Source organism: Camellia sinensis, unplaced genomic scaffold (assembly GCF_055761805.1).
Source record: "Camellia sinensis isolate YWXY unplaced genomic scaffold, ASM5576180v1 Unanchor3, whole genome shotgun sequence".
NCBI lineage: Eukaryota > Viridiplantae > Streptophyta > Magnoliopsida > Ericales > Theaceae > Camellia > Camellia sinensis.
In genome coordinates this window covers 1,961,923-1,977,311 of record NW_028129178.1, presented here as the reverse complement: position 1 = coordinate 1,977,311, position 15,389 = coordinate 1,961,923, and the positions used below count along the sequence as shown (strand labels likewise).

Below are 15,389 nucleotides of genomic sequence, written 5' to 3'. Positions count from 1 at the left end.
GTTCGGCGTTCTCGCCTTCTCGGGGTTTGTTCCCCTCACTTTCCTCTTCATTTCCGTGTCCTTTCACATTCCGGCCTTCCCGGCCATTTCCGACCCTCTCGGGAGTTGACTTTTCAGTTGACTCTTCGTATTCCGGCTCGGTTTTCCTTTTCCGGCCATTTTCACACCACTCTCTACATGGCGGACGACATTCCACGTGTCGGGACTCCCCCGGACCACGAGATGGACCCCGGGGTCGAGCTCTTACCACTGAGCGAGCGCCCGTTCGACCCGGCGACCTACCGGCCGGCGATCCACGTTCTGCCCCCTGACGGCCTGCGTCAGTTCCGGAGCTTCGAGAGATACGCGCCCCCTGAGTTACTGCTACGCGAGCCTACCTCCCACCTTTCATTCGGCACTCCCGAGGTAACTCTTCATCTTCTGCTTTACTTTCTGCAATGTAGGATACAAAACTGTCATAGTTAGCTGTATTCTTTAATTGCTGAAATCTGATATGCCGTAGACCGTAGTTGACTGTAAACATACATACAACTGATATCTGCTTGAGACTGACACATGCACACACACTGCACTAGTCCTGAATCACCCAAACACACGGCACACACTGTATTCTACTGCACACACACTGGTACCCAGTATTTGTCTGAATCTGTTCGATTTGCACACATGCCACATCTGTTCTGAAACGCCCAAACACGCTGACACAGCACACGTATTTTCTATAAGCACACCGGCACCCGGTATCTGCCTGAATCTGACAAACTTGCATACATGCCATATCTGTCTTTTCAAAATCGCATTTTGAATGTTGTCCTGCAATTGTTGTTTTCTGTTTGCAGGAGGGTTCCCATACCATTCGCGGGTATGGGAATACTGGTGCGCGGGAGTGGTATGACGAGCTCCCTGATGCGGTCCAGCGCATCGTGGACCGAGCGGGCTTCGGCACCTTCTGCCGAGGGCTCTCTAGGCTCTCCACATGCAGACCTCTCCTTGCTGCTTTGGCGGAGAGGTGGTGGGACACCACCGATTCTTTCCATTTCTCTGCTACAGGAGATATGACGATGACCCCTCATGACTTCTCGATGCTCACAGGCATTGGGGTAGGGGGTGATCCGATCCCCTTCGACATAGCGATGGATGAGTGGACCGCCGCTCAGGTTCATTTACTGGGGGAGGCCCCTCCGCTAGCTCGCCCAGGCTTCGTCCGCTATTCCTGGTTCGAGGCACAGTTCAGGGTCCTGCCCGCATTGGGGGAGGAGACTCAGATGACCGAGGAGGACGTGGAGAGATATGCTCGGGGCTTCCTCATGTTCCTTTTCGGGACTACTATCTTCGCCGACCGGGCGAACACCGTGCCTCTCTGCCTTCTCAGTGCACTGGTGGACGTCCGAGATATTCTGCACTTCGATTGGGGCGGCGCTGCTCTGGCCACCTTGTACGGATATATGAGCTCGGCTTCTCGCGGCAGCGGCCAGCTGCTCGGAGGTTACTGGCGAGCTTGGGAGGTACATTTCTTCTCCACTTTTCATTTCTGTCTCGTACTTTCTGTACTCTGTATACTGCACACACTGCGGTCTGCTTTACACTCACTGTATACTGTACACACGGCACACACATACATTCTGTTTTACACTGACTGTACACTGCTCACACTGTACACTGCACACAATACACTGCACAACACACGGCTCTGCCATTTCTGCTTTATTCTGTATACCCTGCTTTATCTGAAGGTCATACTGACATCTGTTTTGCAGTTGTGGGTTTATGCCTACTTCCCTAGGCTTGCACCTGTACCAGTTGCGGAGCCTCCTCCGGCTGTTCCTTTCTCGAGTCGCTTTGACAGGGGATGCACCCGGCGACCTCGGGAGACATTCGGCTTCTTCCGCCGATACTTCGACACCATCACCCCCACAGAGGTATGCTTTACTTTCAGTTCGTTTAGCTTCGCTTTCCCACTGCATGTTTCAATAACAGTAGATAACAAACTGTCTGTTACTTTCAGATCACATGGCGGCCATGGGCTTCCTTGCCGTCGGCGATGCGGGGTCGGTTCCCTGGTGCTGAGGAGACCTCGCGTTTCCGGATTCTGCTAGAGGGCCCGGTCTGTCGGGCTTGGTACCTGGGGGAGCGTTTTCTACGCCAGACCCGCGGGTTACCTGAGCAGATAGTCCCGGCTCACCCTCCTGCAGAGATGAGGGAGACCGAGGGGCTGACCCCTGAGCAGCTGGATGATTACTCCATCGGCTGGGAGGAGGCCGGCTTCCGAGGCACCGGCGACTATCAGGAGTACGTGCGGACGTACCTGATGCGACCTTTGAGCGGTCGTCGAGCAGAGGGGGCCAGGCCTGTAGCATCGGCGGCTGGGGCCGGAGCAGGAGCAGGGGCTGGATCTTCGAGAAGGGCCCGAGTCCGTGGCAGGGGCGGAGCGCGGGGAGGACGAGGAGCTGGCTGGCCTGCCCTGCCTGCTGTACTGACTTTCCAGGGGCAGGGTGGGTCGACCTATCAGATCCCCTTCGCCCCTCCACCAGCTGGGCATGAGTTCACTGACATCCCCGACCTTCCGCCGGTATGTATCACTGCACTTCGTACAGTTATCTCACTTCAGTTTACTGATATTCCACAGAATACTAATGCATCTGATACCTTTGCAGGCTTCTCCTGAGTACACCCGTCAGTCGTTGGCGATGAATGCCTCGATGATGGGGATGCTCCAGCGGACATTTGACCTTCTGGCTGTCTACAGCATACCGGTATGTCCTTCTGACACTGGCCTCAAACCATTCATACACTGCTTCGCATAATCTGATTCACGGCACAACACCTGATACACTGATCTCACTGTATCTGAGCACTGCATACACTGCATTCTGCACTAAACTCTGTACTGACAAACTGCTCACGGCATTCATACACTGTATCCATACACTGCATTCTGCACTGATAAACTGTCTACAGTATACTGATGCATTTCACTTTTTGTGTGCTTTTTCAGCCTCCCTTCCAGATTCCCATGGCAGGAGGTGCTCCAGCCAGACCTTCTGTCCCTGCCCGGGGGAGAGATGAGGAGGGCAGGATATTTCCCCGCACTAGGGGTGGGCGTACTCACGTCGGGAGCAGCTCGCGGGCTCCAGTCCCGGACGATGACGACGACGAGGAGTCAGAGGCGGAGGCAGGGTCGTCGTCGGAGGAGACCGCAGACGGTTCTAGCTCGGGCTCTGATGACGACGCTGTTGATGCTCCTGGACCCTCGTCCAGGAAGAGGACCAGGACAGACTGACGGCCCTTCGGAGTGCTTGACATAGATGTAGATTTTTGCTATCTTTTTTTTCTTTCCTTGTACTTTTCTTTTTGGTTGGTAGATAGATTACCTTGTACTGCCACAGGCAGGTTTTGTTTCCAAAGCTTGTACATTTGAAAAAGATAATGAAATGAAACGAAGCGAACTTTTTATCTGAAAAAGTGTTTACATTTACACATTTCATGCATTGCATCGCATCTCATCATGTTACACCTCAATGTAAATGGAATTGATTGGTTGTCTGAAAATTGAACACTTGCACTGTAATAATCAGATAACTTAAACAGCTAACAACCGAAACAACCCAAGCAACCCACTGCCTGATTCTTAGACACACAGCCCTTACTCTGTTGGGGATTGATCTGCATACAGCCCAAAACACAGCATTCAGTTCATTCTGCACACTGCAATTCTCAAACAAGACAGCCCAATCTAATCAGGACGGACCTCAAAGATGGAACCGGTTGGAGTCGGAACACGTTCCAATGTAGAGAATGGCACAGCATTCTGAGCATAAGCGATTTTTGAAATCGAATGAGGGTTTTTCAAACCGGGATATCGAGCCTACCACTGAACAGAGCGGAAAGGACTCAAATAAAGAGGTACACGACCTAAACACAACGAGACACGCTCGGGAGAGACTCAAAACAAAAGACGAGACCGCCAAATGAAAGAGACACGACACACAGACGCGTAAACGAAGATGGGAGACCTCGGACCACGAGGAGCCAGTTCAATCTGGGTATTGTTTTCCCACCCTTTCTGATTTGTGATCCTCACATCACTCGACTCTCAAGCTCGGATTTTCTCTCAAAACCCTTTTCCTCACTTTTCTCTCAACTTACACCTCTCTATTCTTCAATCTCTCATTTTCCATCCCTCCCCGGGGTGATTGATGGATAAATAGAAAGGTGTGGGTTCATGGTCAATACCGTTAGCTCACAGCTATCTCTTCTGGTGGGCAGAGTGCTCTTCTGGCAAGTACGTCGATGACGGGGGAGAGACAGAACGCCTGGCTCAACTGTGCCCCTAGTTCATCATTTTAACCATTTTTTCCGTTTTTGCTTTCTACTAAAACGGTTTTGATCGAAATGAGAGTCGGATTAACGTACTTGTTCGACTTTTGTTTTGAAAAGCATGCAAGTCAGGCAGCAAGCACTGAAAATTTTCCTTTTAGGTCCAAGACAATGGTCCAGTTTTGGAAAATGAAATAGTTTTCGAGAAAATAGTCAACCTCAGTAAAAATTTTCAAAAACTATTTTTCAAATAGCTGATGCTCAACAAGCATGGAACTTACTCTTCGAGATGCGCGACCTCGGATCGGAGGCAATGGAAAATTGCCCCTGGTTTGAAGGAGGGTGGGAGGCAACGGAAAGTTGCCCCTAGTTTGAAAGGCGGCTCACAGCGGCTCGTGGCAACGGAAAGTTGCCCCTTGTTTGGGATGGTGCCGCAGCAATTCACAGACAGTCTTCATTGGCGGTGGTCGAGCTCTTAGACACAGCGATGACGAAGACGGTCACAACACATATATGGACACAGTCACCTTGAAGGGTGTTGGCCACTGGACTTTGGAACGAAATTGAAACCATTGCATGGACTGAGACGCTTATGAAAGCGTTGGGGGCTGGACTTCATGATGAAGTTGCCTACGTATCCCAAACATGGGAATCAAGCCTTACGTAGTTCCGGTTAAGGTACACTCGGGTATTTTAACCTTCACTTTGTTTGGCTCTCACTTTTGCCAAGGCGCCCGATGCGGGTTTTCGACCTTGCGAGCTTCTTTTCATTTTCTTTTGTTCGTTTCTTTTTCTTTTCTTTTTTTTTCTTTTTCAATCTTTCTTTTTGTATTTTTCACTTTTTTGTATTTTTCCCTTGCTCTAACTTTTGCCTGGGCCGCCCTTCCGGGTTTTCGGCCCAGCGAGCCTCTCAAAGGGTAAAAGTGTAGCAAGTCCATGCCAAATGTTTTTTTTTTTTGAAATTGAAGCCTCTCTGTGTCTAGGAGAATGGCTGTTGCACTGATTTGCGGAGAATCCATGCCGGTTGCTCCACGAGCTTCTTCCGGCGAGATCCACTCCTTCTGATTCGGCCTTGATGCTTCTTGATCGAAGGCTACCTCAAAACTGGCCACACGGGCCTTTCATGGCGTTTGTCCGTTGAACTTTTTGAACAGTCTGAATGGGTTCAAAGTCGGAGCGGGTTGAATCTTGAGGCTGAGAGCGATCCTAAGCTGCGCGATCTCAAGAACGATTCCACACAGGTCTTCACAAGGCCGCGTAAAATATTTGTTTTTGAAAGTTTTTAAGAAAGCGACGAATCGCTCGTGCCGAAGATAGTGTGGAACCAATCTGGATCAGGCCAGGGTCCTTCTCAGTACTCACGCCGACAAGCATGATTTCATTCATAAAAAGGCTTAGCACGCCTCTCTTTCTCTCAAAATGATCAAAATTTTACAAAACCCAAGGAATTCCTTCCTCTTCGTTTTCATCACCGCAGTGTTCAAAAAGTTTTTTTTTTTTGAAAACTTAGGTTAATGCTATGAGTTTGGCGCGCAGGAGAGCAGGCGAGATGTACTGTCAGCCCAATCAAATTCTCTGGTCCTTATGCTGAAAGCAAGCATGAAGTTGAGATAGCAACAGCTATTTCAATCGGCTCTGTTGGTGTAACTGGCCCCTCGGCAGGAACAGACTCAAAACAAAAACAGATAATAATAAAACAAGACGGTGTTCGGGACAACAACCCCTGAATCACCGGGTATTATATACAACGGGGACTGACTCGATACAACAAGACAGACCCTTAAGCAAAAAAAAGACTGACTCAAGACAAAGAGACAGACTCAAAACAAAAGACCGACTCGATATCCAAGCCAGAATTTACAAAACTCGGTTTCACCGATGCTCAAAAATGCGTGCCAAACGCTTCATCAAAAAAAATACCAAATGTTGCCCGCAGGCGGTTCACTTTACATACTCGCAGTATCTGAGCCCTCGAAATCCAACAACTGAGTGGTGACGGGCTTGCCTGAGGTAGGTGGTAGGATAACCTTATTATCAATCAAATCCTGCACTTCATGGCGAAGGCGGGAACATCCATCGGTGCTGTGACCGGACTGTTGATGGTACGCGCAGTACAAGGTAGCATCATGGGTGGCGGGGAGATTCTTCGGGAGCGGTCGGGGCTCCAAAGGCTTAAGATGCCCATTCTTCGCCAATATCAACAATGCCCTAGACAAAGGCATGTGGAGGTCGTGAAAGACTCTGCGCCCTCGAGGTAGGTACTTTGCAGTTTGAGGATTCTTGCCAGACGCGCTGGCGAAAGGATCAGCTGGCGCTGCCTTGGCTTTTTGAACCTTTCCCGGTGCAGGGTTGGGAACAACAGGAACTGTTTGGGCATGACGGGGCCCATCCCGGTTTTCTGCCTGGCTTGAACTGCCTTTGGTTGGAGCGGGGAAAGCATCATCTATAGCTTTGGTCACTATTGCGGATGTTTGTTGCTTGTTCATCCCTCTGGCCTTCAGAGCCTCGACTGCCCACAGCAGTTGTTCAATAGGGTCGGCATCTACCTTTGCCTTGTCCTTTCCTTTGGCCTCAGCCTGATCGAGGGTCGGGGTTAGTGCTGACATATCGTGGCTATAGCCAGAAGCCATCTCTGGCTGGCTGAGCTCTATCACAATCCGCCCCAGTAGCGGGGGCTCCTGTGGTACAAAATTCCCGGCATACGGTGCCGCTGGTGGTGAAGCCGACATTCCATAGGCGAGGTCTGCCACAGACCTTTGGAGATCGCCTATCATCCCCATCAATTCGAAGGTGGTGGGCTCACGAGCCTGGTATAACTGGGGAGCCCAAACCGGGTGCACAACGGGCGACCTGGGCGGATATGACATACTGATGCTGGCTTCATTCTGCGGAGTGGTTCCCTGCTCCGGTGCGGCTGTCATAACCACAATTTCTTCTGAACTTTGTGTCGCCATAAATCTTGCCTCAGCAAAGGGGAGACACTGGCTGTTCTGTATCAACTCTGCAACTCTCTGGACTGAAAGAAAAACAGACAGCACTTCAGCCCAAACTGATCAAACACGGGTGTAGCCGAACAACTGTTCCCTACTGCTGATCACTGTTCCCAGATTTCTGTTCCCCAAAATACTGAATCTGATACCCGCGGATAACTGATTCTCAAATTCTGATACCAATGCCCTTAGGCCTGATGCCCCAAACTTGCAAACTGGTATGTACATTCCTGTAGAGATACACTCTAAAAGCACATAGCAAGTAAGAGAGAGCCAAAACACCCCTATGTTGGGGTAGGGTTTCCCTGTCCTATTTTGTCAGGAACTAGGATTTCACTACGCACGCAGCGGTTTCAAACAACCTATAATCGGGTAAGCAACCTGTCCTAGCTTGGAATGGTCACTATGGATTCCGAATATGCACTAGGTCGAATGGTCAAAAAAAGGGTGCCCCGGTAAACCGGGGTTTGTGTTCCCATACTGTCAGAGCCCATAGCCGGTCAGCCTTACGGACATGCCTTGACAAGACAAGCCTCCGGCAAACCGTTCAGGAATGGCAGATGGCAAACACTGTGTTCCTAGGCGCACCAATGCACATGCAATGCAAAGAAACACATAAATGAGATCAAAACAGGATATCACGAGTTCGAGTCAAGCTCTCTAAAGTCCCCAGCAGAGTCGCCAGAAACTGTAACAGCGCCCGCGTGAGGGGCCTCGCGCTACAGTTCGGACTCTCGATTTGTGTCACGGTTCTTAATCTGAACCAAAGAGTCCAAATCTGGCAAATCGTTTTGAGAAACAGATTTTTGAAAAAGTAGTGCCAAACATGGACTGCTTTGCCAGATACAGAGTCGCCACCTAAATATTTTAAAATGGGGGAATTTAGGAAACCCTGACTCGGTGCCGAAGGCCACATGTCCGTCATCACCGGAGTTGTCTCGGCTCGGGAGCTTGGGTACGATCGGGGAAGGTCAGCTATGAGCACCCCCTTTCGCCCGGTCCGAAGACCGGCCTCTACTAACCGTGATATCTGATTTTGAAAACTTTATGTGTTCTTATTCCGGTTATTAGCCTAGAATTACTATGTTATGCGCACAGCAAACAAGTATAGACTAGATTGCCTAATTTGGAAATAAACATTGCATATCCGTTTGGTTTGAAAATGCTTTGGAATTTGCTACTCGCAAGTAGGCTAAAATACGGATTTCAACGAGTTTTTCCAACTCAAACAATCCGGCCTTCACCCACAGGCATTCAAAACAGTTTAACACATAAGCATCTAGCCACATGTTAAGCATGCTGTTATGGCAACATTCACACTCATGCGATATGCTAAAGCGGAAATACTTACATAGTACTCCGCGCCAAAACAAAGAACTTGTTAGTAATCATGCATGATCCAAGTCCATGTGAAGTGCCTAATGCATCGCATACAAAATGTCGCTAAGATAGGCTCGGCTATCCTAAACATGTCATGTGAAAATGCACAATTATCACGTATTCAGTTTCAAAATTGAAGTATTGATGCAATTAGCGTGATGTACCGAGCCTAATGCATGTAATACAAATGCATGGATGCACACATGCATAGCATAAGGTATGCTAAATTAGACGTGACCTAATACTAACCATCAAAGCAGGTAAGTAAAAGGGAAGAAAGAAGTGGGGATTGGAAGACATTCACACACCCACACACACTTATTACAGATTTGCCCTCGCTAGGAGGGACCGAATAAATGTTACAAATTAATTAACTACGCAAGCTAATTAATATTACAAATTAACTAATTTAATTAACAAATTAAATTAAATTAATTAAAGCAGGAAAGCGTCTCGGGAAACGCGCCACCATGCGCAAGCTGCCTCTGTTTTCCTCCCTTTCCTCCTCTGGAGGTTGTCAAAACCTCAGGACTACATCCTTGGACAGAGGGGATCACCACCGGCTAGATGAAACTTCCACCGGCAGTGTAGTATGGCCATCGGCACAAAATAGGGTCTGTCGGCAGAGAAAATTGTGCCGGTCGGCACATTACACTGCCGGTCGGCAGAGTATTCCTGCAGAACCTGCAACTCACAGCAACAGAGGGCAAAACAAGGCATGACAGCATATTTCAAGACATGTATGCACTAACCATGTCCCTTATCATTGTGATGACTCAAAGGGACATGTGCCTCGGTTCTCGGACCACCAATCACGTATTTCGATGCATGATGGCCCAAGGAATCAAGTATGCAACTTTGGTTTCAAATGCATGCAAACCAATCAAACAAATTAGGCCCAATTCCTATCACCAATTCAAGGAACAAGGCATGCATGCAAAATGCAATGCAACCTAGGCATACAAGCTAGGAATGCAACATGACATGGCAAGGCACTTATGCAATCATGCAAGCATACATAGAGCAATGCAAATGGATGGCAAGATGGACATATACATGAATTAGGTGGCTCTAAAATAGGCCTAAAACAGTAGCCATAGTGCTGTGAAATGAAGGCTAGATGGCATGCACACACACATGCACATGAGAGCCACCACTTAAGCACAAATCAAACAACATTCAAGCACACTTGAAAGGAGGAAACATGGACAATTAGCATGCAACATGAGCCCTAAAATCATGCTATAAAATGATGCCAAATCAAGTTATAAATCAAGTCAAGCATGCGACAAATGGCCTAAGTGTTCAAAGTAAACCAAAGTGGCATTGAGCATACTTAACAAGACCAAACAAGGCATGCATTAAGCAACCAAAAACAGGGGTTTAGCATGTTAAAACAAAGCTAAAGGACTACTTAGATGGCATCTAAGTGGCCCAAATACAAAGGCATACACCATGGCCAAAACATGGAGCATTGCAACACATGCTTTCAAAGCATTAAAGAGGCATGCGAGGCAATCAAACGAGCATGGAAATGGGACTGAAATAGCATGCAAGATGATCCCAATTCACCAAAACAATGCAAAGATGGCATGCTACACATGCACATACTCAAGGCCAACAAGCCCAAATGCAAAGGAGCCTTATAATGCATGCTAAAATCGACCCAAACGACTATGGACAGATCTAAAACATGGCAAAATAAGCATATAACCTTCACAAATACAAGCCTAAAACATGCTCCAACAAAGGCTAACAACCTAGAACATGTTAAGGCACAAATAAGGCATTACATGGCAACTATGCTAAACATGCATAAGGTTCCAAAACCAACTTGAAATCATGTTATATCATGGATATATAAGCATGAAAACAAACCAAACATGCTCAACACACACTCAAGCATAGGCTTCTTTAAGAGGCCAAAATGTGCCCTTTTCAAGGACAACAAGGAGAGGGGGTGGCCCTCTCCTTCTTGGGACTTCAAAGCATCATCTTTACCACTGAAATCCCTCAAGATTTCAGTGGTGAAGAGACCTCAACACCAAAATCCCGGAGCTAGCACAAAATGGCTCAAAATGAGGCCTTTTGGGGCCTAAGGGTGGTCAACACCCCTCAAACAACAAAACACTCTTAATAAACAATAAAGAGGGCTTAAAAATAGAACTTTTTTATGTTATACAATAATCACAAAAAACAGCTCTAAGATAGGTATAAAATTGATGCAAGAATGGGGAATAAAGGTGTAAGTTTCTTACCCTTGTAGTCCTCTTCAACAAGGATGCTCCAATGGCCTCCTTTGGCTCCAAATCAGTCAAGAAGCTCAAGAACAACCCCTTAGAACTCTAATCTTAAGAGGAAGGTGAAACACTAGGTGTTTGTGTGCAATAGTAAGGCACAAAACACCTAGTGTGCAAAATGGGAGGGAAAGAGAGATAGATTGAGTGTATCTAACCCTAACCCTAGAAAACCAGAGCTCTCCTCTGTCTTTTCTCTCTCAAAAATGTCTAAGCCTCTCTCTCTTTGCCTTAGAGAGAGCCCTCTCTATAAGCCTCTTGTAAAGCTTATTCAACAAGCTTTGCAAGAGGGAGATCCCTCCATACACGTGTATGGAGGGGAGAAAAAGTTATACAGCTGTCCTAAAATATCTGCAAAAGCAGATGAACAGCAATCGGCCGGCAAAAAATGCCATCTTGGCCAAACAAAGTGCCGACCGGCACAAAAAAGTGCTGACCGGCAACAAATAGTGCCGACCGGCAAACTATTTTGCCGGTGGCAGCAAAAACCAGCCGGTGGCCTCTAGCCACTGCCGGTGATGGGTGGGGATGGTCTACAAGCCCTACCCTGCCCTTCCAAGGCAAAACACAAGTGTTCGGTGCAAAACCGGACACTGAACGGTCAAGTTCGGAGATTCTGAGGTAGGGCGCGAGAGCCAAAACCTCCGGGAACTCCAAACAAACACAAACAAGGGTAATCACCGAGTGTTCAAGCGGTGACGTCCGAGTCTTGAGGACGGTCAAAAATGGGGTGTCTACACATTCTTACGTTGTTCCCAATCTTGTATTGCTTCTATTTTGGAAGAATCTATAGTCACTCCTTTCCCGAATACCACACTTCTTTCAACCTGAACTCACACTTCCTGAACATAGCATACAACTTGTGGGCTCTAAGCAACTCAAGCACAACCCTTAAGTGTCCTTCGTGTTCCTCCTTAGAGGGTGAGTAAATCAAGATGTCATCAACAAAGACAGCTACAAAATGATCTAGGAACTCATGAAAAATCTGATTCATCAAATCCATAAACAAGGCCGGTGCGTTGGTTAACCCAAAAAGCATCACTAGGAACTTATAATGGCCATACCACGTACGGAATGCCATTTTCTGGATATCCTCCTCCTTCACTCTCAATTGGTGAAAACCCGATCTTAGGTCTATCTTAGAAAAGCAACAAGACCCCTTCAACTGATCAAACAAGTCATCTATGTGAGGCATTGGGTATTTTTTTTTAACAATTACCCAATTCAACTTTCAGTAATTAATACAAAGTTGCAATGCACCATCATTCTTCTTAGCAAAGAGAGCTGGTGCTCCCCAAGGCGATGTACTAGGGTGGATAAAACCTTTATCTAACAATTCTTGGAGTTGAATCTTCAACTCACTCAACTCGGCGGGTGCAAATCTATACGGTGCCATAGAAATCAGTGCCATGTCAAGTACTAAATCAATTGAAAACTCAATCTCATGGTGAGGTGGTAAACTAGTGAGATCCTTGGGAAAGACGTTTGGGTATTCACAAACTACCCTTAGCAACTCTATTCAGACCACATTACTCTCAACACCCAAAAATGTAGCAAGAAGGAGACTATGTTCACCCCGACCATGCAGGTCACATAATGGTAATAAAGCTTTATCAACTCGGTCCCCCGAGAAATGAAAACAGTCACCACTTGAGGTACATACAGTAACCCTCTAACAGTAGCAGTCTATAATAGCCCGATAAGATGACAACCAATCCATACCCAACATAATATCAAAGCTCTACATATCGATCAATACAAATGAAAAAGGAAGTCGGCGACTGATAACTTTTATTTCACAACCCCTACACCCTTGATGCAACACAACCTCACCACCAACTGGTGACTCTACCCTGAGTGGAGATGCTAACTGAGCCACTTCTAACCCCAATGCCGATGCAAATGCAGACAAGATAAAAGAATGTGATGCAACTGTATCAATTAACATATTCACAATAGAATTACATAGCAAGAAGTTACCTCTCACTATCGAAGATGCTGTCACTAAATCTGGCATGGTAATAGCATACACATGCCATGTAGGTCTCTGCTCTACTTACTCACCCCTCAAAGCAAAAGTCTGATGCACGGATTAAGCCGAAGAAGCTCCCTAATTAGGCCTCGAGGCCTGAGCTGACTGTACAGGCTGATGGCTATGTGTTTGCCTCTGACCAGATGCACCAGATATGCTACTAGATTGAGGGCAAAACTTCTTCACGTGCCCCAACTGCCCACACTGATAACAGGTAAGCAACTGCCCTCTCCTCTGACTCTGGTTCTGAGAACGAGCCACCGACAGTGCAGACTGTTGCCCTCCTTCTCTCTACAGGCAAACTATGGATTTGTGACCCAGCTAGCCACACTTGAAGCTAGGAATCCTTTCCTCACCACCTCTCCCTAACCCAAAACTTAGTATAGGAAAAGTGGACCTAGACTGTGCTCCTTGGGACTGATGTGGAATGGAACCCCTCTACCTCTTACTATAAGGTCCCGGTGTCTCACATCGGGAATGGAGAGGGAGTTCCTATGCTATAAAAGTAAAAACATAGACCCTTATATAGCACCGAGGCCTTTTCCCGGGTAGTGAAATCCCTAGTAGAACTCCCGAGTTAAGCGTGCTTAGGCTGGACTAGTTCTGGGATGGGTGACCCACTGGGAAGAACAAATCCATACGGGCGTGGCCCAAAGTGGATAATATCAATGACATGTGAAGGGTTGGGGCATTACAAATGGTATCAGAGCCGACTCTCCGGAGTACCTAGTGTGGGTCTCTGACATCTCTTGGTGCATGTGGACGGGCTTGTGAGCTGGCAGGCTACTGCATGGGGACGTGCAGCCTTCAGGGAGATGGATTGTAAGGTCCTGATGTCCCACATCGGGAATGGAGGGGGAGTTCCTGGGCTATAAAAGTAAAAATCTGGACCCTTATATAGTATCAAGGCCTTTTCCTGGGTATGAAATCCCTAGTAGAACTTCCCAGTTAAACGTGCTTAGGCTAGAGTAGTTCTGAGATGGGTGACCCACTAGGAAGAACAAATCCATATGGGCGTGGCCCAAAATGGAAAATATCGATGGCATGTGAAGGGTTAGGGTGTTACACTTACTGTCCCACATCTTCCCTTAAACCTCTTAACTCCTTCTAGGGCCCCTCATCCACTCCTCCTCCTCTATCTGAACTACGGTCTCAAGATGAGCCGCCACCTTTACAAGGCATCCGTAGTCCCTAATCATTGACCCGACCACTTTGAACAAGAGCCCAGTCCTTAACCTCTTCTTAAACTCAATGCAATAACATTCCTTCGTCGCCACGAGCTTTGGTGCAAACCTTGACAAACTGTTAAAGGCAGCCTCAAACTCGGCCACCAGTGTGTTCAACTATTTGAGCTTCAAGAACTGCTCTCTCAACTTCTCCCTAGTAGTGGGAGGTAAAAACTTATCCTGAAAGACGTTGGCGAAAGCCTCCCAAGTCACTCCAATGCACCTACAAGCATACGTCCACCACTGACCCACATCTCTTTTTAGCTGGAAGGATGTCAAGGTCACCCTCAAACAATCATCCTCGATGCTAAGCATTAAAATGTATCTACCATCTGTTCTAGCCACTCATTCGCCTTCAGTGGTTCCTTAGAATCCCCCAAAAACTCATTTGGATTCAACTGAAAGAACTCATTTTTCAAGAAAGACGACTATGTCTCAGCAACATGGGGCAGGACTTGATTCTTAGCTCTGAGAATGTCCATGGGTTCTCATAAAGCTCTGGCTATTTCACGGGCCAAAGCGCCCATAGCCTATTGACCAACTGGTTCGGCCACATTAGCCCAACCAACTCCTTCCTCCTGCACTAGAATTTCATCTGGTAATGGCACTTCATGCCATTTAGGCATGCCACGCCTACCACCACCATGTACATGTCCTGACATTTTAATAAAGGTAACACAAGAGATTAGCACATTTACAAACGTGTTGAAGTTAATTCACTCGTGTCCTAATGCAATGGACAATAATTAATTTACTCCATATAAGCACGTAGTCACATAAACACATACGAATTTCTTGTTCTGCAGCGCTACTAGAGTTCTAGTTAGAAATAGTAGGGATCAAGTGCTCTTCTAACAAGACTTCTAAAAATCTGTAGGCCCAATCAACATTTTAGATATTAAATTCCATACCCACTTAGTCACATAAACATGTTATCACATAACATACCATATATATAATTATCTCTATCAAGCGAAATAAACTCACTATGGTAAGAATCACTTTCCACGTACCCAAATTATTCGAACCCGTTACGTTCTGATACCAAGTTTTAACGCCCCGAAATAAATGATAATAAACTCTTTTTTCAATAATAAATAAATGACAAGCATTCTAATTATAATATCCTTCCATTTCATATGATTCA

At 46.9% G+C, this 15,389-nt stretch overlaps 1 protein-coding gene across 1 annotated transcript; it reads left to right on the top strand.

Moving 5' to 3' along the window:
* Positions 1 to 2,504: 2,504 nt before the first annotated feature.
* LOC145816205 (uncharacterized) lies at positions 2,505 to 14,211 on the top strand. Its single transcript, XM_082912502.1, has 4 exons — positions 2,505 to 2,569; positions 2,655 to 2,753; positions 2,996 to 3,232; positions 14,128 to 14,211. Exons 2-4 carry the CDS (start codon positions 2,688 to 2,690, stop codon positions 14,209 to 14,211), a joined length of 387 nt encoding a protein of 128 aa, XP_082768628.1. The 5' UTR covers positions 2,505 to 2,569; positions 2,655 to 2,687.
* The last annotated feature ends 1,178 nt before the right edge of the window (positions 14,212 to 15,389 follow it).

Bases quoted from the DNA above. Each gene is read 5' to 3' on its own strand.
- LOC145816205 (XM_082912502.1), top strand. From the start codon at position 2,688: ATGAATGCCTCGATGATGGGGATGCTCCAGCGGACATTTGACCTTCTG. The intron at 2,754-2,995 runs GTATGTCCTTCT...GTGCTTTTTCAG, and splicing joins TGGCTGTCTACAGCATACCG to CCTCCCTTCCAGATTCCCAT. The intron at 3,233-14,127 runs GTTGATGCTCCT...AACTCCTTCTAG, and splicing joins CGGGCTCTGATGACGACGCT to GGCCCCTCATCCACTCCTCC.